General features: G+C 39.8%; 1 protein-coding gene and 1 pseudogene across 1 annotated transcript in view; both read left to right on the top strand.

Moving 5' to 3' along the window:
• CDKL3 (cyclin dependent kinase like 3) overlaps positions 1-22,510 on the top strand; it is a 187,181-nt gene extending 164,671 nt beyond the window's left edge. The window contains exon 13 of the mRNA XM_077138468.1: positions 21,962-22,510. Within this exon, the coding sequence (XP_076994583.1) occupies positions 21,962-21,994 (33 nt within the window). The 3' untranslated portion in view covers positions 21,995-22,510. The remainder of the gene's footprint in view (positions 1-21,961) is intronic.
• Positions 5,067-12,201, top strand: LOC143664699 (zinc fingers and homeoboxes protein 1-like; annotated as a pseudogene).
• Positions 22,511-22,794: the final 284 nt, after the last annotated feature.

Genomic DNA, 22,794 nt, shown 5'->3' with positions numbered 1-22,794 from the left:
ACAGTGTAAGAAACAATTGAGGTGGATGGCCTGGGACAAAGGCTTATCTGCTTTAAGTCCTGTAGTGGAACACTTGGGAGAGGGAGAGCCTTTGTCTTCTGGGAAATAGAGCAGGCATACAAATTCCTGTAAATGGGGGAGCTCCTAAGGCCACTACCAAGCACACTTCCAGGATGAGATGCAGGCCCAGAAAAAGAAGACCACAATAACTGAAATGAAAAATGCCTAGGAGGGGTTCAAGAGCAGATTTGAGCTGGTTTCAAGAGAAGAATCAGTGAACTTGAAGACAAGACACTTGAAATGAGTCAGGCTGAGGAGAAGAAAGAAGAAAGAAATAGTAAAAGTGAAAATAGCATAAGGCAGTGATGGGACACCATAAAGCTCACTGATATATGGGTTAGGAGAGTCCCAGAAGGAAAAGAAAGAGAGAAAGGGGCAGAAGGAATAGTCAAGGAAATGATGACAGAGAATTTCCCAAACTTAGCAAAAGATGTGAATATCACTAATTGTAAAAAGGCATATACCAAAGCTATATATCAATATGAGGGGATATAATGGAAGGGTATGGAATTGCTTGTTGTTGTTTCTCTTTTTCTTTTTTCTCACTTTCATACCAAAGCCAGATAGAGACACCAGAAGAAAACTCCAGATCAATATCTCTTATGAATATAGATGCAAAAATCATCAACTAAATATTAGCAAACAAAATCCAATAGCATATTGCACACTTAGGATAGATCGTATGGTGTATAAATAAAACTGTTCAAAAAGAAAAAAGGATGCAAACATGCACATCCAAGAAGCTCAGAGAATACCAAATAGGATAAACATGAAGTAAAATACACCTATCTTCTACTGATTACCCTATCAAATGCAAAGGACAAGATGAGAGTTCTAAAGGCTGTAAGAGAAAAGCACCATGTTTTGTATGAGGGTGTTCCAATTAGATTGAGTATGACTTCATTAGACACCATGGAAGCAAGAAGGCAAACAGCCAAGAATTTTATAGCCACCGTCGCACAGCCTGCCGGCAAGACTCTTTCAAAAATGAGGGAGAGATTAAGACATTCTCAGAAAAGCAAAAGCTGAAGGAGTTCATTACCTCTTGGTCTGCCCTACAAGCATTATTAAAGGGAGTCCTTCAGCTAGAAGAGAGACATTAGACTGGTTCAAAATTGCATAAGGAAATACAGACCTGTGGTAAAGGTAGCCATTTGGGTTACTATAAATGCCAGTATTATTGTGTTGTATTGTTTGGCGTGTAACTCCACTTCTTCCTACAGGTATTAAAATGCAAAAGCATAAAAAGTAATGGTAAATCCTGGTTTTCGGACATAGAATGTACAAAGCTAGAGGTGGTAACAAATACAAAATATGGTGGGGAAACACCTGGGTACGGGATTTATATGTACATGTACTGAAGTTAAGTTAGTATCAAACAAAATTTAATTGTTACATATTTAGATTGCTAAATTTTAACCCTATGGAAACCTCAAGGAAAACAGATGAAAGATATATCCAGATAGAAATGACAAGGTACTCAATATGGAGTGCCATGGAAACAACCTAATCAAAAGATCCCACCCTCAATAAGTCTGCCCCCACAAGACTGGATTAAGAGAGCATGGCTTTTCTGGGGGTACATAACAGTTTCAAACCAGCACAGAGGCCATCTAGGACTTTCAAAGATAGAGAGGAGAAGTCAGTGCCTGGCTTCAAAGCTACAAAGAACAGGCTGACTCTTTTGCTAGGGCTAATTCAGCTGGTGACTGCAGAATGGATGTTGGGTTTTCAGGCATGGAAACACCATTCATCTCGTACATCTTCATCAGCTCTTGGGCGACCAGGTGCATTGTCCATGAGCAGTCATATTTTGAAAGGAATCTTTTTTTCTGAGCAGGTTTCAACAGTGGGATTAAAATATTCAGTAAACCATGTTATAAACAGATGTACTGTCATTCAGGATTTGTCCATTTATAGAGCACAGGATGAGTAGATTCAGCATAATTCTTAAGGACCCTAGAATTTTCAGAATGGCAATTGAGCATTTGCATTCATAACTTGGCTAACTGGTGCAAGAGGCCTAGCTTTCCGCCTATCTCAGCTTTCGACATGCTTTCCTTACTAAGCTTAATCATTTCTAGCTTTTGATTTAAAGTGAGAGATGTCTGACTCTGCATTTCACTTGAACACTTAGAGGTCACTGTAGGGTTATTAATTGGCCTAATTTCAATACTGTCATGTATCAGGGAATTGGAAGTTCTGAGGAATGGGAGACAGACAGGAAATATACAGTTGGTGGAGAAGTCGGAACCACACATTTATTGGCTAAGTTTTATGGGCACAGTTTTTGGTGCTCCAGAACAATTACAATAATCATCTCCGCGATCACAGACCACCAGAACAAATACAATAATAATGAAAAAGTTTGAAATATTGAGAGAATTACCAAAATGGGATACAGAGACACAAATTGAGCACATATTGGAAAAATAGTGGCAATAGGCTTGCTGGATGAAGGGTTCTTGCAACCTTTCGATTGAAAAAAAAGCAATATCTGCAAAGTGTAATAAATCAAGGTATGCCTGTATTCCAGGAAGGGCTGCTGGACTAAGATGAAATTCCTACCCTCCTCCCCATGACCTAGCGTAGACTTGTGTTCCCTCTTTTGTCAAATACTCCTTTAGGAACCAGTCAAATTTCCCTTGCCTTAATTTGGGCCCATATCTTCTTGACTGGTCACCTGATGACACGACACAGCAACATCTTGATCATTAGTACGCAGGTGCATCTTAACATTTTATGATGAGATCTGAGCCTCTCAGAAGAAAGATACTTTAAAAATTGAATACTTATAAATACTTAAATAAATACATATGGCATACTTCAGACTTTGAATCAAACAGGAGAGAGGGTAGGAAGGGTGGCCTGAGAATCCAAAATGAACCTGAGACTTTGCAAGTGTAATTCCAAAGTCACAAGCATGACCCAGAAATAAAGTGATATTTTGATTTCTTGGATCACTTTTCCTCTGTAAATCTCAGGGGCCAGTTCTAGTCCTCATTACTGCTAATGATGAAAGAGTAGGGGGCCTGGGCTGACACAGCAGAGAGAGAATGCCTCTGGTTTCACACGGAGGAGGAGCCTCCCAGACTTCTTTGAAGGAAACAGCAAAAGACAAGCTGAAGGTGTGAATGACTCCTGGGATATAAGGATGGAGAACTAATTAAGAAGCACACTACCAGTCCCTGGAGGGTGATGCATTTCTAGTGCAGGGCACGGAAGGGGAACGGCCATGCCCAAGTCCCTTGGGAAGGATAAGGCAGGACTCACTGGTTGGCGGATGGCCTTGTATTGGGTGAACCAGCCAGGCCATTTGTGAGTCACTGGATATTTTTTGTCAAGTGGTAGTTCGCTCCAGGTTTTTCTCTTTAATTTTTATTTTGGTAACATGTATAAAACATTTCCAATTTTTACTACTTTCAAGTATACAAAATTCAGTGGCATTGATTACATTTGCAAGCTTGGGCTACCTTTACCACCAAAACTGTCTCATCACCACCAACAGCAGCTCTGTACCGGGTAAGCATTACCCAGGTTTTCCTTGTGTCCTTCTTCGTGAATGCCAAGCTCATATTACAGTTTTTATGTTGCAGACCCACTCAGAGGTAAATATTTTCTGGACCCTGATACTTGTTAGTGTATTCAACCGATTTGTATTTCTCTTCCTCTGCATTGCTTTTCAGAGCTCACCTCCTTGCATTTTCACAAATTTGAAAGATAATGGTAATGACTACGGTACTCAATGGGGCTCACGTCCATGATTCCTAGTCTTGTTATAAGTGTGGAAGTGTAATTCCAAAGTCACAAGCTTGACCCAGAAATAAAGTGATATTTTGATTTCTTGGATCACTTTTCCTCTGTAAATCTCCTGAAAAAGTCATTGATTCTTTCCTGAAAAAAATCATAAACTGAGTTTTCCGTCTCCTAAAAGTTCTCATTGTGATTTTCCGATTTGACAATTGAGAAAACATCAGCATGAAAATAAATAAGCATTCTTTATACCATAAGTATTTTAGTTACTTCCACACATATACAATTAATGGTTCACAGTATCATTACATGGTTGTTTACTCATCACCATGACAAATCTTAGAACATTTTTATTCCTCCAGAAAAGGAAATAAAAAGACAAAAACCCCAAACATCTCATCCCCCTTATTCCCCCCGCCCCCACTGACCTCTAGAATTGCATTCTACCCAATTTAAAGACATACAATAAAGGTAAGTAACTAGGACAGTGTAGTATCATCAGAGATAGATGTATAGATCAGTCGGGCAGAATAAAACATCCAGAAGTAGATCCAGATAAACAGGAGCAACCGATATATATATATATATTTTGCTATATAACTATACAATCATTATCAAAGATCACGGTTACTGGATTACTGCTCAACAATTTCCGGTATTTCCTTCTAGCTACTCTAATATACTAGAAAATAAAAAGAAATGTCTATATACCAAGTCATTAGTCATAATCATTTGCTAAATCCAAATGTCTCCATTATACCTCCCCCCTCTTATTTAATCACTCTCTCAATCTTCAGGGATATCTGGGCAATGACCATTTTAACTTCTTTGTGCTGGAAAGGGGTGTTGACTTCATGGGGTAGAGCTATGAAACCCGTTGATGTTCTTGGAGAGACTATTACCTCTAGGTTCCAGGGCTTATCTGGCATAGGAACAATCTGGAGGCCTTAAGTTTCTGACTAAATAAACTTAGTAGGTAAAACATTTATAGAGTCTTAGATAGAGCCCAGGGTATTCTTATGATTTTCAGGAATACTGTTGGCTGGGGCTTGGCATACTTCCATGCTGTTATTTTAAGAAAGTTTAGATGTACCTGAGTGGTCACTAAGAATTGCTGAAGGATTTTAAATTTGACCAGTTTAAATGAGCTGTCTGGTGTGGTTGAATTGAAGTCTGTCCTGGTGACCTTGAGTGCGGACTGTTAGTCCTTACTTGTGTCTGTCATAGGATACTCACCAAGGGCCAAAGGCAGGATGGTTCAGGTCCAGGCCTCTACCACTCCTGGCAAAGCCCTGCGATGTGAGAATAGCCACTCTGCCTGTGTCCCGCACATGAGAAGGATAGCAGCATTGCAGGAAAATGTCTCTCTGCCCATCTCCAAGACCACGTGAGCGAGGGCAGTGCATAGGCCCTCTGCCGTAGCCTCAGGCAGGCATCTACAACAACCACTGGTGTGTTGTAGCCATGCTGATTCTCCAGTTCCTGTGGAGCTCACAGCCAAGCCACTGTGCTCACACAAATTATGTAGGCCCATGTATAAAGTGCTCTAGCAATGTGGCATTACTTGGTCAAATTAAATATACTCATATCTTATGATGAGATTTCTGGGGTCCAGTGCACTTTACCCCTTTTTTTTACACCAACCAGGAGAGGTGTTGCAAGTAACAGAAGCTTGGTGGAGGAATGAAAGGGGGAGTTTCGTTTTCTTGTAGGGCCTCCTCCTACAGTTGTGCAGGTTGTGCTCTTACCCGGCCTATAGCTGAGAGGGTGAGTGGGGATGGAAACCCAGCCTTAGCTCCCCTTGCTGAGCCTGGTACTTTCCTGGGAGGTTGTGCCTTCCCTCTTCCCCAGGAGGAGGAAGAAGAAAGAGCATTTTTTAATGCACATAAAAACATAACGGTGAGCTTTACCCTGGCAGCGTGGGATCAATAATATCTTGAGGACATAAAGGGGGAAAAGAAAGATAACAAAACAAGGTATCAGTAGCTAAGACAGTTCAAATAGAGTCGAGAGCCTCTTCTGGAAACTGCTCTTACGCAAGCTTCAGTTAGGTATTGCTAATTGACATGGTTTGCCAAACCCCAACCAATATCATGCCAATTAATCCTAAACAATACCTAGGGCTCTAACTGAGAAAAGTTTCATGCATTAAGTTTACTTTCCTGAAACCCATACCTCCAGAGGGTTCCTACGTTAGATAAGCCCTGAAATCCAGAGGGGCCAACTTCTTCAGGAATACCAACTAATTTCATCTCCCTATCCTGTATTTATCTCCACCCCTTTTTAACATGAAAAGTTACAAAGGGCATAGCCCAAAGATCCCTATAGATTGGGAGAAGGATCAAAAGAGAAAAAGAAGTTATAACAGAGAAGATTGGATTTAACAAATGAGTATGATTGCTGAATCACTGTATTGATATTTCTTTTAGCTTCCAATGTTTTGGAGCAGCTACAAGGAAAAACCTGAAACTGTGGAACTGTAACCCATACTAAACTATGAAATCTGTTCTGTAGCTGCTTGTGGGAGCGTACTTTGAAAATTATTGCTTTTTCTTCTTTTTTTTTGGTAGATATGTTATATTTCACAATAAAAAATGTTTTAAAAAATGAGTGAGAGGTTTCCTAAAGAGATTCCCACACAGATCCTTAATGGGACATTCACAAGGCTATTTATGGCATTGCTGGGTTATTTTTTTGTATGCTTCATAACAGGGTCACATTTCATTATTTTTCCATGTGAGTATCCTGCTATCGTGGTATCATTTGTTGATTTTTTTGGTTTTTTGCTTTTTGGGAAGTACATGGACCAGGAATTGAACCCGGGTCTCCTACACGGCAGGCGCGAATCCTACCACTGAGCTACCCCTGCACCCCTGGCACTGCTGTGTTTGGTAGCAGGAAGTTGGAGGCCCTGGGGTTGCCCGTTACTGGGGAAGCAGAGAGGTCAAGCGTGATGGGTACACAACTACAGAGTGTTCTGTAGCCGTCAGGAGTGACAGCCTAGGAGGGCATATGACAATGTGGATAGATCTTAAAAATAAAGGAGAAATTTTAGATTGTATATATGTTATATATATTATTAGAATAAGAATTTTTTAAAAAGCCATAGGGCTACAACACAACTGGGGAACCCTAATGTAAACATTGGACTATAGTTAACAGCAAAATTATAAGAATATTCTTTCATAAGTTGTAACAAATATCCCAAACTAATGCATTCCAAACTAATTAGTAATGGGGGGAACATACGGGAACTCTATATTTTCTGCATGATTTTCCTGTAAACCTACAACTTCTGTATTTAAAAAAGTTTAAAAACAGTGTTAATGATGTTCAAAACTTACTCTCAGATGTTCAAAAAATAACAGGCAGCTAGCTAGATAGAATGATATGGCAAATGTGGCAAAATGTTAAAAGCTGATAGATCTGGGAATCTGGCAGGGGAAGGGTATGTTGGAGTTTTCTGTATGGGTTTTGTATTATTCTTGCAGCTGTCCTATCATTTGAAATTATTTCAAATAAAAAATTAAGTGCTGAGTAAAAAAAGCAATACACAGAATGTGCTATATATCATTATTTAGGTAAATTAAAGTATGTATAAATCAAACAGCACACACTTCACATGAACATACACAAGCTAAAGAATATAATTAAATACATAAATTGCTATTTTGTGGGGAAAGAAATAGGAGCGAGGAGTGTGAATCTGAGAAAAACAAGTGAGGGTCCTTGAAGGCCCAATTACAGTATAATACGCAATGAACTGAAAAGTTGTGATTAGCTTAACACTCTATGCCTGATAAGTATAATAAATTCAAAAAAATTAAGTGCCCTGGGTTTTGCCATCTGAGGATTTCATTGTCCCAGCTTTTGACCACCAATATGGCTATGATTGCAACTTTCTTTTTTTAGAGGACCTGCAGTTGCAAGTTTATTAATTTTAGAAATCCATTCCATAATTTGCATATGTATGTTTGAGGACCGTGGTTTGTACAAAAGTTTCATGACCTTTTTAAAAAAAAAAGTTACTATCTAAGCTTTCCTCAAAAACTTTTTTTTCCCTAATAACCCTGGTCACAGCTTTTAAAATAATCCCATTGACACATTTATGTCTGGACAAGTGTAAGCTGCATTATAACATGCTAGCCCTTATCAGACTCTGGGCTGTCTGATGCTATCCTGGTCCTGACAATCTTTGGCAGCTACTTGCTATTTTATTTAGCTGGGCTTTATTTTCCTGACACCCACAAACAGAAATGAAAACACTTACTCCCTTGGGGATTTAACCAAAATATAAAAGCTTGTTAATGTTTTGTTTTTCTTTTGCATGCTATAAAGCTATGCAAAAAAGAAAAGAAAACCCTTGATTCTGTTTGCCCTGGTTTCCTAGAAATCCTGCACTCCTTTTTTTTTTTAACATCTTTTATTGTGAAATATAATATATATACAAAAACCCAATAAATTTCAGAGTACATTTTAACAAGTGGTTATAGAACAGATTTCAAGTTTGGTCTGGGTTACAGTTCCACAATTTCAGGTTTTTCCTTCTAGCTGCTCTAAAACACTGGAGACTAAAAAGAAATACAATATAATGATTCATTACTCATACTCATTTCTTAAATCCTAACTTCTCTGCTATAGCTCCTCTTTCTCCTTTGATCCTTTTCCAATCTTTAGGGATATTTGGGTTATTCCACTCTAATTTTTTTTCATGTTGAAAAGGGTGTCAACAATATGGGATAAGGGATGGAACCGGTTGATGTTCTTGGAAAGACTGACACCTCTGGATTTCAGGACTTATCTGGCCTAGAAACCCATCTGGAGATTGTAGGTTTCTGAAAAGTAAACTTCATTTGTGAAACTTCTGTAGGCTCTCAGATAGAGCCCTGGGTGTTCCTCAGGGTTAAAAGGAATGATGTTGGTTGGAGTTTGGCAAACCTTGGCAATCTAGCGGGAAAAAAAATGGCCTCTGAACTCTCTCAGCCCCTGATACCTTATTTTGTTACATTTCTTTTCCCCCTTTTGGTCAGAAAGGCATTGTCAATCCACGGTGTCAGGGCCAGGCTCATACCTGGGAATCATGTCCCATGTTGCCAGGGAGACTCACATCCCTGGATGTCATGTCCCATGTAGGAGAGGGAGTGCAATGACTTTACTTGCAGAGTTGTGCCTAGAGGAAAAGAGGGCACATCTGAGCTACAAAAGGGGTTCCCTGGAACTAACTCTTAGGCATAATTATAAGTTGGCTTAGCTTCTCTGCTACAGAAATAAGCTTCATAAGAGCAAGCCTCAAGATCAAGGGATTGGCCTATTAATTTGGGAGTCCCTAGTGTTTGAGACAATATCGGGGATTTCCCAGGTGGTAAAGCTTAATAGTTCCATATTTTTTCTCCTGTCTCTCAAGGGACTTTGCCAATACTTTTTCATGATCTGCCCGACATACCCTGGGATGTATCTGAGTATTACATTAGGCTATACAGATTTACAAGCCCTTGTTCCCATTCTGGGCTCCATGTGCTTGGATTGTTTAAATGAACTATTAATTTCAGTAGATTGTGTGCTACAGAAAATTTAGGTTTTGCGCAAAATAAACCTAGAGAGGTTTTAGTCTCATACATTAGGTGAAGTTCTAAAACAGAAACGGTCATACTTTACCCTTTATTCTGATTTATCTCACTCCCAACCAGATCGGTTTTGTTCTTATCTCTAACTGAAGCCTGATCTCGCTTTCAGTTTCTTTAGCAGTAGTGGAATGTAGCAATGCTGAGTTTCAGAGCTGCAGAACCCCAACTCTGGGTCTTAGGTATCATACAGGTAAAAGTTATAGGGAAATACCAGGTTATACACATATAGTACAGCATCTCAGAATCTAGAAATAACACTTAAAGCTCAGGAATAAATGTGACTGCTATAAGAGCTTACAATAGGCCTCAGTTTTCTTATAAGTATTACCTAAAAGAAATTCTACCATATTTGTCTTTTTGTTTCAGGCTTATTTTGCACATCATAATGTCCTCAAGTTTTATTCACTTCATTGCATGCCTCACAACCTCATTCCTTTCTGTAGCCGCATAATATCCCATCATAAGTACACACCACAGTTCGCCTTTCTGTTTCTCAGTCATTGTACCCTTCGGCCATCTCCATCCGTTGGGCATCATGGATAATATCCAAAATAAACAATCCATGTCTCACAGTATCCTCATTTAGTTGTACAATCATCATTACTCTCAATTTTAGACAATTTTCATTCCTGCACCCTCTTCTGCATCCAGCCAAGCGTGGTAGCAGATGGGTCAGGTTGGGCCTATAGTCAATGAGACAGAGAGTCTTGGCTGCCTTCCAAGAAACGGTGAGATTTCTGATACATGTCCATACCACAGGAGCAAGAACTTTCTAGACCAATGCAATCAAAAAGCATCTGGTGCTAACTACAGCTTTGACTGTGGCAGGGGTTCCAAATTTTTAAAAAAGTACAGAAAAATCAGATACCTACTTCTCAGCCCATTGCAGAAACAGAGACAGCAGTAACAGTTCCAACTTCTCAACTTGTCAAATATGAAGCTACATTGATAAGCCCTGATTCATTTGGTATTTGGGCCAAAAAAGATTAAAGAGCAACTGACAGAATTAAAAGTTAGCTACTTAAAAGTCAGTTTCCCTGTTGTGCTAGTTTGAGACTGTTGTGTACCCCAGAAAAGCTATGTTCTTTAATCCTGATTCAATATTGCTGGATGGGATCTTTTGATTACGTTGTTTCCATAGAGATGCGACCCACTTAATTGTGGGTGGGACCTTTTGATTAGGCGGTTTCCGTAGAGATGTGTCTCTACACATTGAAGGTGGGGTTGCTTACTGGATTCCTTTATAAGAGGGAACCATTTTGGAAAAAATTAGAGCCCACACATCCAGAGACCTTTGGAGATGCAGAAGGAAAATGCCTTCAGAAAAGCCAGTGTGAAAGGAGAAGCCAGGAGAGACAGCTAGCAGTTGTCACCATGTGCCTTCCCAGCTGACAGAGAAACCCTGACAATTATCAACCCTTTTTTTTTATGTCTAGGTATCTTTATTTGGATGCCTTAGTTTAGACATTTTTATAGCTTTAGAACTGTAAACTTGCAACTTATTAAATTCCCTTTTTAAAACCCGTTCCATTTCTGGTATAATGGAATAATAATTTCTGCAGCTTTAGTAAACGAAAACACCCATGATTCAGAAATTATCAGTCTGATGAAAATAACAGTCCTGACTAAAGAAGAGGTTAAAAAATGGTTTAGTGACACAAAGTACAACCAAAGAAATTCGAGAGCAATCAGTGCGTACACCTCAATAATGATCCCTCTACCACCATTATTGTAGACCCCTGTGATGCATAAGCAATCGTGGAATAGTTGTCCAGACTATACTCCACAAATGCTTAAAGAGAAGCAGAGCAGCTTCATGCTCTTAGGCAAGTTTTCTCAACAGCTCTGTACTAACAGATGAAGAATTCAATAGGTTAAGCGTGCAAAGCAAACTTACCAGAAGACAACTTGATACTTGGTTAACAGAGGAGAAGAATCAAAAGCTTTAAAACAAGAGAAAATGGAAGTAGATGACAGTAATGTATGTGGCTCCAAAGAAGAAGCTGGAGGAACTTCTCCAAGATATGAATCTGGCCCACCTAAATCAGCTAGTACAGGCAAGATATGTTTTAAAAACAAACAAGCAACAACAACAACAAAAAACACCTGAGCATTTGCTCACACTTAAAACTGCATTGTTATCCGAACGCAATGGCCATCACCAGAAGAGTATGACAAATTGGCTGAAATCAGTGGGAAACCGATTTTTAAGTAGCTAACAACAACAACAACAAAAAACTGTTTTTTCCCCCAATCCTTTATTTTCAACGTAAAATAATATAGTTGCTTTGGGGACACCCACTATACTTTGGAAAATGGAAACTTAAAATGGTACCACTACTATCAAAGCACCAAGCTGAGTAGCATGAGGTTGTCTTCCCTTAGGCAAAGGGTGAGAAGGAGACCCAAAGGAAGGGAAGAGATGACCACGTAGGTGGTCTGGAGGAAGGAAGAGAATTGAATTTTAAATTAAAATTGAAAACTGGAACTACAGTACTTAAGGGTTTTTACCTCACACACAAATTCCTTAATGAACAAGACCTTGATGAATGTGTTAAGAGATCACACATGGGCCATGAGCAGGTCAGAAAGAGGTTTGCAGAAAGAAGCAAACAGCAGAGTTAGGAACAGAATTATTTGAGGAAAATGAGGAGGAAGATGAAATTATTGATGATTAGGAAGGGGATGAAGAAGAAACAATGAGAGTGACACACAGGAACCCCCACAACAAGTGAAGCAGAAACTCTCTAAATCTGATGAATGAAATGAAAGAATTCAAAAATGAAAACTTAAAAGAAGAGGGAAGCTTTACCGAAGGAAAGACTTGCCACGGGGGTGAGGGATTGCTCAGTTTTAGGAAACTAGGTGAGAATGGGTATATTTTTTCTTCATTGTATTTTAACTTTTACTAAACCCTACCCCTCACAACTTTACTAGATTTTTAACTAGACTTTGAAATATTTTATGTATCAAAATTACCTAATATCTTTTTCTATTAAAAGCCAAAACATTCTGTTCTAGACCATATATATATAAATTCATGTTTGTTTAGGTGGCATCTGTTTCTGAAAACCGTGATATAAATTATTTCTGTCTTAGAAATCAAATGCTATAATTAAGAGGTAAATAACAGACTTGATATTAAATTAGCTCAATTGCCTAAACTATCTTTTCATTCTTTGATTTAAAACAAACCTGCTACCAGCAGAAACACTGTATTTGGCTGAAAACGCGTCTCTGTAGTCATAAAAATGCTAGTAAATGTGCTTTTTTAAAAAAGTAACTGGTGCTAAATTCTTACACCATTTATATATATATATATATATATATATATATATATGTCTAGTATTTGAGGAAATCGAGCATTCTCTGTGAGAATCTGTGGGGTATTTCTTGGCCAACTGGTGTGTGCAGCTTAAATCAAAGTAATCCCTAATATCCTCCAAAGTAGCAGGCACTCAATAGGTACTCAATAAATGTAAGTTAAACTTAGTATCCTTTACCATACATTCAGGGCCACCTTTTGCCCATATAGTGTCTTATGTATAATAAAAAAGGTACCTCTTCCTCCTGGCAGTCCCCCAGGACGGCACAGGATGGGGCGATTGGAGCTGCTTTCAGCTCCCATTCACTCCCTCAGTTGCTCAGGTCACAGTCTGCATACCCGTAGGACATGGTCCTGCCAACAGACAAATCCCTCCTTTTCTTCTTTCTCTTTCTGTTGTTTGCCTGGTTGGTGTTGGAAAGGCAGGCTGGACTGAGCAACAATGTCTCCCGTTCTACATGTTCTTCTGGAACCTTGCTACTGCCCATCTAAAGGTGGAGCCTGACTGCACTCCCCTTGAGGCTGGGTGACCTTGTGACTTGCTGATAACCAATAGAATGCAGCAAAACGGAAACTTCATGATGTCAGAGGTTAGATTATAAAAGATGATGTATTTCCACTTTGTTGGCTGAAACCATTATACTTGGAGCCCTAAGCTGTTGTGCAAGAAGTAGCACTGTCCTGAGACCGCCATGCTGTGAGGAAGCTCAGCTGCATGGACAGGCCATGTGCAGATTCTCTGGTCAGCAGCCATGGTTTTTGAGTGCTCCTGGCTGGGCACCACACTTGCGAGTAAACAAGCCTTCAAATGAGTCCAGCTTCCAGCTGTGAAGTCATCCCTAGTCTATGAATCTCCCTAGATGAGGCCCCAGATAGCTTACAGCAGAGAGAAACCACTCCCACTGGGACCTTTCTGAATTCCTGATCCATAGAATCCATGAGCATAATAAATTGTTTTATGCCACCAGTTTGGGGATGGTTTGTTACACAGCAATAAGAACTAAAAGGTCCATTGTCTTCAACAACGACAACAAAAAGCCAATAAAAAAGGAGGGGGAACTGTTAAAATTTAAAAATATAAAATTATATATTAAATGAGTCAGAAGAGATTTATCAACAAATGCAAATGATATTGTTTGTCTACTGATTAGAATAAACTCATTGTAGAAAGACAGTTAGGGAAATCAGGAGAATTTGAATTCTGATTGGATACTAGATAGTATCAAGACATTAATGTTAATTTTTTAGGTGTGATGCAGATTTAGTGGTTATTTTTTAAAGATACCTTATCTCTTAAAGATACAGTAGTATTTACAGAGGAAAATATGTTATGATTTGTTTTAAATTTGCTTTAAAATGGGGATGAGATGGGATGGGTATAGATGGAACAAGATTGCCAAAGGTCGATAATTGTTGATTATCAATACTTTGTGTATGTTTGAGACTTTCCATAAAAAAACATTAAAAAAAAAAGTGGGAGGACTTATCCTCTGTCCCATTCTTCCAGGGCCCTGGTTATGTGTTAGCAGGCGCCAATGGTTTAACCAGATAGCCCCCTTTTTTATAAACAAGCCCCCAGTACACACCTGGGGGCTTCTTGAGACTCAGGCCCCTACTACAATGGTACGGATTTAGGCATAGAAATAATGTAGCAGAAAAAATCATATTTTTAGGTGGATATTTTGGGCATTGCTCAAATCAGTATAAGTTGTGGTGGATAAAATCCCCTTGAAGCGGCCCAAGATGGTGGCTTAACAATAGGCACATTTTAGTTCGTCCTCCAGAACAACTATTAAATAACCAGAAACAGTACAGAACAGCTCCTGGGGCCACGTCAGTGATGGGACACATAGTGTACCGCAGTCTGGACCAGCTGGACTGGCTGCGAGCTCCCCTAGAACCATTTGTTCCCCAAGCCATGGCGGCTGACGCCCCTCCCCCACAGAATGCTTCCTGGGGAAAGGAAAGGGACTTTAGTAGCAGCAGGGGCTGAGCCCAACCAAACCGCCAATTGTGGAATTAATCCACAAATTCTGACTACTAAAAATAGGCCCCCAGCTCAGGTGAACCTGGTCAAAGTGGAGGTCGCTCATTTTTGCCCCAGTGCTAAGGGGGCAGGGCTGATGGAAAAAGAAAAAACAAAAGAAGGAAGCAGAGGTTTTTGTCGCTGTGTTTCTACAAAGGCTTAACTGCCTTTGGATACAGCGGCAGAAATTGTCAGGCTGCAACTGCCCCAGGCATAGGCAGAAACAAGCTCATTTGAAGGGCTTGTCTGGAGCCTGTGCCTTCCTCAGGGGAGGGGTGAAGCCCAACTCAGGTGGAATCCCTCCCTCAAGGAATTCAGACCCCAGGGCTTGCTAATTTGAAGCCATTCAAACCAGCCTACAACCTCTCCTCTATCTCCACCACACCCCCAGCAGGGAGAGTCTGCCAAAGTTAAAGGTACCACATCATCTTATGCTGGTGGGACCTGCAGGCAGACAAGAACCACATACTGGGCAGGATAAGAAAAACAGAGCCCAGAGATTTCACAGGAAAGTCTTTCAACCTGCTGGGTCTCACCCTCAGGGAAAACTGATGAGGGGACTCTTTCCTCCTGAGAGGAGGCCAGTTTGGTCTGGGAAAATCTAGCTGGGGTCTATAATACCTAAGTAGAACCTCCTAAGTGTCAGGGGGGAAAGGCACCATACAAGCAGGGCAAGAAACAAGAAAACAAGAACTGAAGAATTCTCCTCTGTTAAGGAAAACTTAAGCTAGAGGTCAGATAAAGCTGAATGGAATGTCAAAGAACAGGTAGACAACAAATTCATCCAGCAAGAAAACCCTAGGTAAAAGAAGTGAAAGCAACCTCCAGAATAAACTAATTAAGGTAATTAAATGTCTAGACACCAGCAAAAAATAACAAATCATACCAGGAAAATTGAAGATATGGCCCAGTCAAAGGAATAAACCAACAATTCAAATGAGATACAGGAGCTGAAACAATTAATTCAGAATATACAAACAGACATGGAAACCCTATTCAAAAGCCAAATCAATGAATTGAGGGAGGATATAAAGAAGGCAAGGAAAAAACAAAAAGAAGAAATGAAAAGTCTGAAAAAATAAATCACAGAACTTATGGGAATGAAAGGCACGGTAGAAGAGATGGAAAAAACAATGGAAACCTACAATAGTAGATTTCGAGAGACAGAACATAGGATTAGTGAACTGGAGGACAGAACATCTGAAATATAGCAAGAAAAAGAAAATATAGGAAAAAAATGGAAAACTATGAGAAGGGACTCAGGGAATTGAAAGACAATATGAAGCGCATGAATATACGTGTTGTGGGTGTCCCAGAAGGAGAAGAGAAGGGAAAAGGAGGAGAAAAACTAATGGAGGAAATTATCACTAAAAATTTCCCAACTCTTATGAAAGACTTAAAATTAGAGATCCAAGAAGTGCAGGGTACCCCAAACAGAACTGATCCAAATAGACATACTCCAAGACATTTACTAATCAGAATGTCAGAGGTCAAAGAGAAAGAGAGGATCTTGAAAGCAGCAAGAGAAAACCAATCCATCATATACAAGGGAAGCCCAGTAAGACTATGCATAGATCTCTCAGCAGAAACCATGGAGGCAAGAAGACAGTGGGATGATATATTTAAATTATTAACAAAGAAAAACTGCCAACCAAGAATTCTATATCCAGCAAAATTGTCCTTCAAAAATGAGGGAGAAATTAAAACATTTTCAGACAGAAAATCACTGAGAGAATTTGTGACCAAGAGACCAGTTCTGCAAGAAATACTAAAGGGAGCACTTGAGACAGATATGAAAAGACAGAAGAGAGAGGTGTGGATAAGAGTGTAGAAAGGAAGACTATGAGTAAAGGTAAAAAGAAGGAAAATCAGATGTGACATATAAAATCCGTATGGCAAAATAGTAGAAGAAAGTACTACCCATGCATTAATAACACTAAATGTTAATGGATTAAACTCCCCAGTCAAAAGACATAGACTGGCAGAATGGATTAAAAAACAGGACCCATCTATATGTTGTCTCTACTCAAAAGACATGAAGGCAAGGACACAAATGGACATTTGCACACCAATGTTTATAGCAGCATTATTTACAATTACCAAGAGATGGAAACAGCCAAAATGTCCATCAACAGACGGGTGACTAAACAAACTGTGGTATATACATACGATCGAATATTATGCAGCTATAAGACAGAATAAAGTTATGAAGTATGTAACAACATGGATAGACCTTAAGGACATTTTGCTGAGTCTGATTAGCCAAAAACAAAAGGACAAATACTGTATGGTCTCACTGATATGAACTGACATTAGTGAATAAACTTGTGATATTTCGTTGGTAACAGAGACCATCAGGACATAGCAATAGGGTAAGATATTGAGTAATTGGAGCTGAAGGGATATAGATTGTGCAACAGGACTGAATATAAAAACTCAGAAATGGACAGCACAATACTACCTAACTGTAATACAATTATGTTAAAACACTGAATGAAGCTGAATGTGAGAATGATAGAGGGAGGAGGGCTGGGGACATAAGTGAAATCACAAAGAAAGATAGACGATAAAGACTGAGATGGTATAATCTACGAATGCCTAGAGTGTATAATGATAGTGACTAAATGTACAAATTTTAAAAATGTTTTTGCATGAGGAAGAACAAAGGAATGCTGGGTGCTGAAATTGCACGGTGCTGAAAATAGATGGTAATTAATATTTTAAAATTTCAACATATATGTGAGACTAAAGCCAAAAATGTTTATTTGGTACAAAATTTATATTTTGACTAGTGCATTTCCTAATATAACTTATGTAGATAGTTGGTTGAACAACATAAGTATATGGAACCTTGGGTAGGACATGAGATTTTGTTGGTTTGTCCAGAGTGATGCCCTGATGAATCCCAGAGTGATTTGATCAGTGAGTGGAAAAGTATTTGCAAAGTCCCCTTCAGGGAATGGTGAGAATGGGGGAAAATTCAACCTCCCCAAGTTGAATTCTTGATATTCTCACAAGCAGTGTGGACAACCAAAGTTATAGGCTGAGCCCCCTGTCTTGGGGCTTGTCCATATGAAACTTAACCCCACAAAGGATAGGTCAAACCTGCTTAAAATTAGGCCTAGGAGTCGCCCCCAAGAGAGCCTCTTTTGTTGTTGGTATGTGGCCTTTCTCTCCAGCCAACACAACAAGCAGACTCACCACCCTCCCCCTGTCTACATGGGACATGACTCCCAGGGGTGTGGACCTTCCTGGCGGCGTGGGAGAGAAATCCTAGAATGAGCTGAGAGTCAGCATCAGGGAATTGAGAAAAATTCTAGAATGAGCTGAGACCCAGCATCAAGGGATTGGGAGGGCCTTCTCGACCAGGTGGGGGTAAGAGTGAAATGAGACAAAGTGTCAATGGCTGTGAGATTTCAGACAGAGTCTAGAGGTTATCCTGGAGGTTATTCTTATGCATTAAGTAGATATTCCCTTGTTATCCAAGATGTAATTGAGGGGCTGGAGGGAACTGCCTGAAAATGTTCCAGTAGCCATGTTTCTTGATGATGATTGAACAGTGATATAGCTTTCACAATGTGACTCTGTGATTGTGAAAACCTTGTGTCTGATGCTCCTTTTATCTACCTTGTCAACAGATGAGTAGAACATACGGAATAAAAATAAATAATAAGGGGAACAAATGTTAAAATAGATTTAGTTTGAAATGCTAGTGATCACTGAAATGAGGGGTAAGGGCTATGGTACGTAAAATTTTTTTTTCTGTTTTCGCTTTATTTTTCTGTTATCTTTTTATTTCTTTTTCTGAATTGATGCAAATGTTCTAAGAAATGATCATGATGATGAATATGCAACTATGTGATGATATTGTGAATTACTGATTATATATAGAACGGAATGAGCATATATTAAGAATGTTTGTGTTTCTTTCTTGTAATTTTTTTTTTAATTAATAAAAAATTTTTTAAAAATCCCCTCAAAGCCAGAATTATCTACCCTGGCAGCACCTGGTCCAGTGCTGGGGTACAGGGGGGCATGGGTAAATTCTTGGCAAATTGAATTGAATTGAGAAATCTGATAGTTCAGGCTTAATTCATCAGCTTTCTTGGAAAGTTAGACTAGTGTTCAATTTTCAGCCTTGAAATATACCTGTCAGCAGAAACGCAAGCAAATAGACTGCACATTGCAATATAGGTATACATTTTGGATGGGCGCTCTCTTTGTTTGTGGGTTCTCTCTCCCCCTTGAAGAAAGACTATTAATTCACACTGCTGCCTGCTGCTCTCTGCTGGGTTTTGGCTATGTCGCAAAGCCCAAAATAGAGTTCTTTTACAGTAGAGCAGGGAAGGAGGTTTAAATTCACCGATTCAGATAACAAAAGGGTAGTATTAAACCGGTTTATCTGAGTGGCATGGCGGGGAAGTGGGGATAGTGCCTGATTCATGGAGGAGGAGTGAGCTGCCCCTGGCGGAGCTGGGACCAAGAGACAAGCGCTCACTGTGCTGAGCCAGGCTTGCTCCCTCCCTGGCCCCCCCCCCACTGCCCTCCCCTAACCGGGGCTCGTCTTTTAGCACGTGGGAAAGCAGCTGAGCCACTGGGGAATTAGTCCCAGAAATGTCGCTGAAGATACCAAGCTGAAACATTTTTCTCTGTCCAAACCCCTTCTCATCTCACTTTTAGAGAAGTCGGTAGCTGGCCACAAAGTTAAAATCAGGGGGCTATTATCCTTCTCCTATCAAATGGTCAAAAATTTTAAATGAGGGCCACGGTGGCTCAGCAGGCAAGAACGCTGGCCTGCCATGCCGGAGGACCCGGGTTCGTTTCCCGGTGCCTGCCCATGTAAAGAAAAAAAAAATTAAATGAAACCCAGTTTTGGAAAGAGTTTGAGGAAATGAGTGATTTCCTACTTTGCTGGAGAAGTAAACTGATCTAACCATTTGGAGAGCCAGCTGACAACAAAGATATGAAACCACAAAAACATGAATACCAGAGGGTGGGGAATCCAGGAGACCCTTCTTCTATGCTGGGGGGAGTAGAAACTGGTCCCCTAGAGAAACTCTTGCACAGGTACAAGAGGAGACGTTGACAACAGTGTGCACCGCACAGTGCGTATGATGGCAAAATCCTGGAAATGGCAATTGTACGTCAGTGGGAAAATGGATATAAAAGTAAATTACTTACATACTGGATAATTTTACATCAGTCAAAACGGATGAACATTGTGAAATGCATTTATGTGGATGGATTTTAGCAAAGGAATATTAAGTTATTCCTGAAAAATTATATACATCCTGATACCCTTTTTGTAAATCTAAGAACAATTTAAAAATACTTTTTAGGAGTATATACAGATACAGTAAGACTGTATAAAAAGAAAAGCGTGGAAATGAACATAGGATTCAGGATCTTGGTTCCCTTGAATGGGGTGCACAGGGGTATGGGTTGGGGAGCGGGTCATGGTTAGATATTGGCTATTATGAGGTCTTAGCTTTCGCTTTGGCTTGTGGAGTCACAGGCATTGATTACATTATTAAAATTAACGAACTTACTACTTAAATTAACAAAATTGGACCATCCTTGTCCCAATAATAAGGGTGTGTCATGTACCTAGGATTATGGTTACTCCAATTCTGTGTACTTGACATTAAAATATATATATATATATACATATATTGGGGTATAGCCTTTAGCCCAGTCATTCCACTCTAAGCATTTGTCCTAAGGAAATGAACAGAGATGCATACAAAAATTTATGAACTAGGACATTTATCATGGTTTTACTTATAAGTATGAAAATAGTATAAAAATAGGAAGTAATCTAAGTACCAAACGATGGGATTAGTTAAACAAATTGGGTTATAATGATGTGCTAAAAAACTATGTGGTCTTTTAAAAAAATATTACTTTCAAAAAGTGTTTAGGAATATGGGAAAATATTCGTATCAGTTGGATAGAACAGGCTACGGAATAGACCTACACAGTGTGAGCCCAGTGTTTTATTTCCCATAAGTATACAGATGCACAGAAAAAAAAGCTGGGAAGACTATACACCAAAATGATAACAGCCTTTAACTTTATTTTTTCACATGGACAGGCACCAGGAAACAAACCCAGGTCTCCAGCATGGCAGGTGAGAACTCTGCCTGCTAACCACCATGGCCCACCCAGCCTTTAACTTTAAATAGGATGGCTGCTTCTTCCTTAAACTTGCCAGTACATTGCCTACAATGACATTAATTATTTTACAATTTGTTATAAAAACAGATAATAGCTAATGTAGAGGGAGTACTATTTAAGTGCTTTATATGGGTTAATTTATTTAATTCTTAAAATAACTCTATGAGAAAGGTACTATTATAATTCCCATCTTACAGATGAAGATGTTGAGATTTAGGGGATTAAACTATTTGCATGAGGACAGAGAGGTCATAAGAAGTGGTGCCTTGAATCAGTCCTCTAAGGGACTCTTCCCAAAGGAGTGCCCAGCAGTCTTGGTCTCCCTGGCCCAGGGAGGGCAGCAACAGAGAGGATGATCTCTCTGAGGACAATACTGGGAACTGAACAACTTTGATGCACAATTTGAGAAAGAGGCCCCCACAGGAGGCCTAAGCCAGAGCCTACCCAAGACAGTTAACCTGTGAACATGGGGAGGGCAGAGCGGAGGAGCTGGGGCGCCCAGCCGCGGTGGGTTTTTGACAAGCCCTTGTGGAAAACGAGATCCCAGGGAGTAGAGGATGGCTTGGAGAGCAGAGATGTTTTACTCAGAGATCTGGCCAGTTCTGACTGCCACCAGCCATGTCAGAATTGGATTCCAGAGCCTTCAGTAGAGAGGGAGGGTGCTGAAGGGATGGGACAGAGCCAGGGACTTTGCAGCGGTCTCTTCTCATCATTCATGTTTTAAATATAAGCTCTGATGTGATCAAGGCACCAGAGATAAAATGCCTTTCCCAAGCTAAGCATGCGGGATCTGGTATCCAATTTGGACAAGATGGTGGAAAATAGACTCAGGGGGAAAAAATTCCTTGGCCTCAGTACCTGCACCCAGGAGTTGAAGAATTTGACACCCTGACATTGTAGAATAAACAAAACTAGGCATGGTTTCCTTAAAAACATATCTAGAATAGATATGATTTATGAAGAAAAGATTTTAACAGTTAGTTCTTCTCTTCTCAGCTGAAGAATTCTGGATTATCCTTCAAGATGTAACTCAGACATCAGCTTCTATGGAAACACTTCCCCAGCTGCCCCAAGCAACAAGGCCACCCTTCTTCTGTACAGTTTAATAAATGATTGGTTTACCTGTCTGTCTTCCCCTGCTGGAACATAAGCTCACTGGTCTGTTTATTATACAACTTTGGGGTTTCCCTCCTTTTACCGTATCTCTCCCCATCGCCCCGTCTTGCATGCATCCCTAGGTCTGCCATGTGGTAAGTGCTGATTAAGAGTTGGCTGTTAGAACAGAGAGTTGTAGGAGCTTGGGAAATCAACCCTCTTTTTGGATCTACTACTTTTGTGAGAATCTGATGACAGTTAAGAACATTTCCTTACAAACAAAGCACATGCAGAAGAAATTCCCAATTGTTTAGCACTGCACACACACACACACACACACACACACACAAATGAGTGCATGTAAAAACTGGGGATATCTGAATAAGATTGGTGGATTGTTTCAATGTTCAATATCCCAGTTATGATATTATGCTCTATTTTTAAAAGATTCTACTACTGCGAAAACTGAGTAAATGGTACTAGGATCTCTCTGTACTATTTCTTACAACATGCTTGTGAATCTCCAATTATATCAATAAAAATTTATATTAAAAACAAAAGAGAAGTTTCATACATCATCTTTTGGGAGTTGATAGCTCTCTACCCCCCCCCCCCCCATGAATACTAAATTGAGAACTCCCCAGTAGAGCCCAATCCCCACTTTGTTGGATGGGGAAACGTATGGGAAAGAATGTATTGAGGAGGCTGGGGAAGCAGGAGGAAGGTGGCGGTGG

The sequence above is a fragment of the Tamandua tetradactyla genome, chromosome 20 (genome assembly GCF_023851605.1).
Source record: "Tamandua tetradactyla isolate mTamTet1 chromosome 20, mTamTet1.pri, whole genome shotgun sequence".
Taxonomy (NCBI): domain Eukaryota; kingdom Metazoa; phylum Chordata; class Mammalia; order Pilosa; family Myrmecophagidae; genus Tamandua; species Tamandua tetradactyla.
This window is presented reverse-complemented; position numbering and strand designations above follow the sequence as displayed.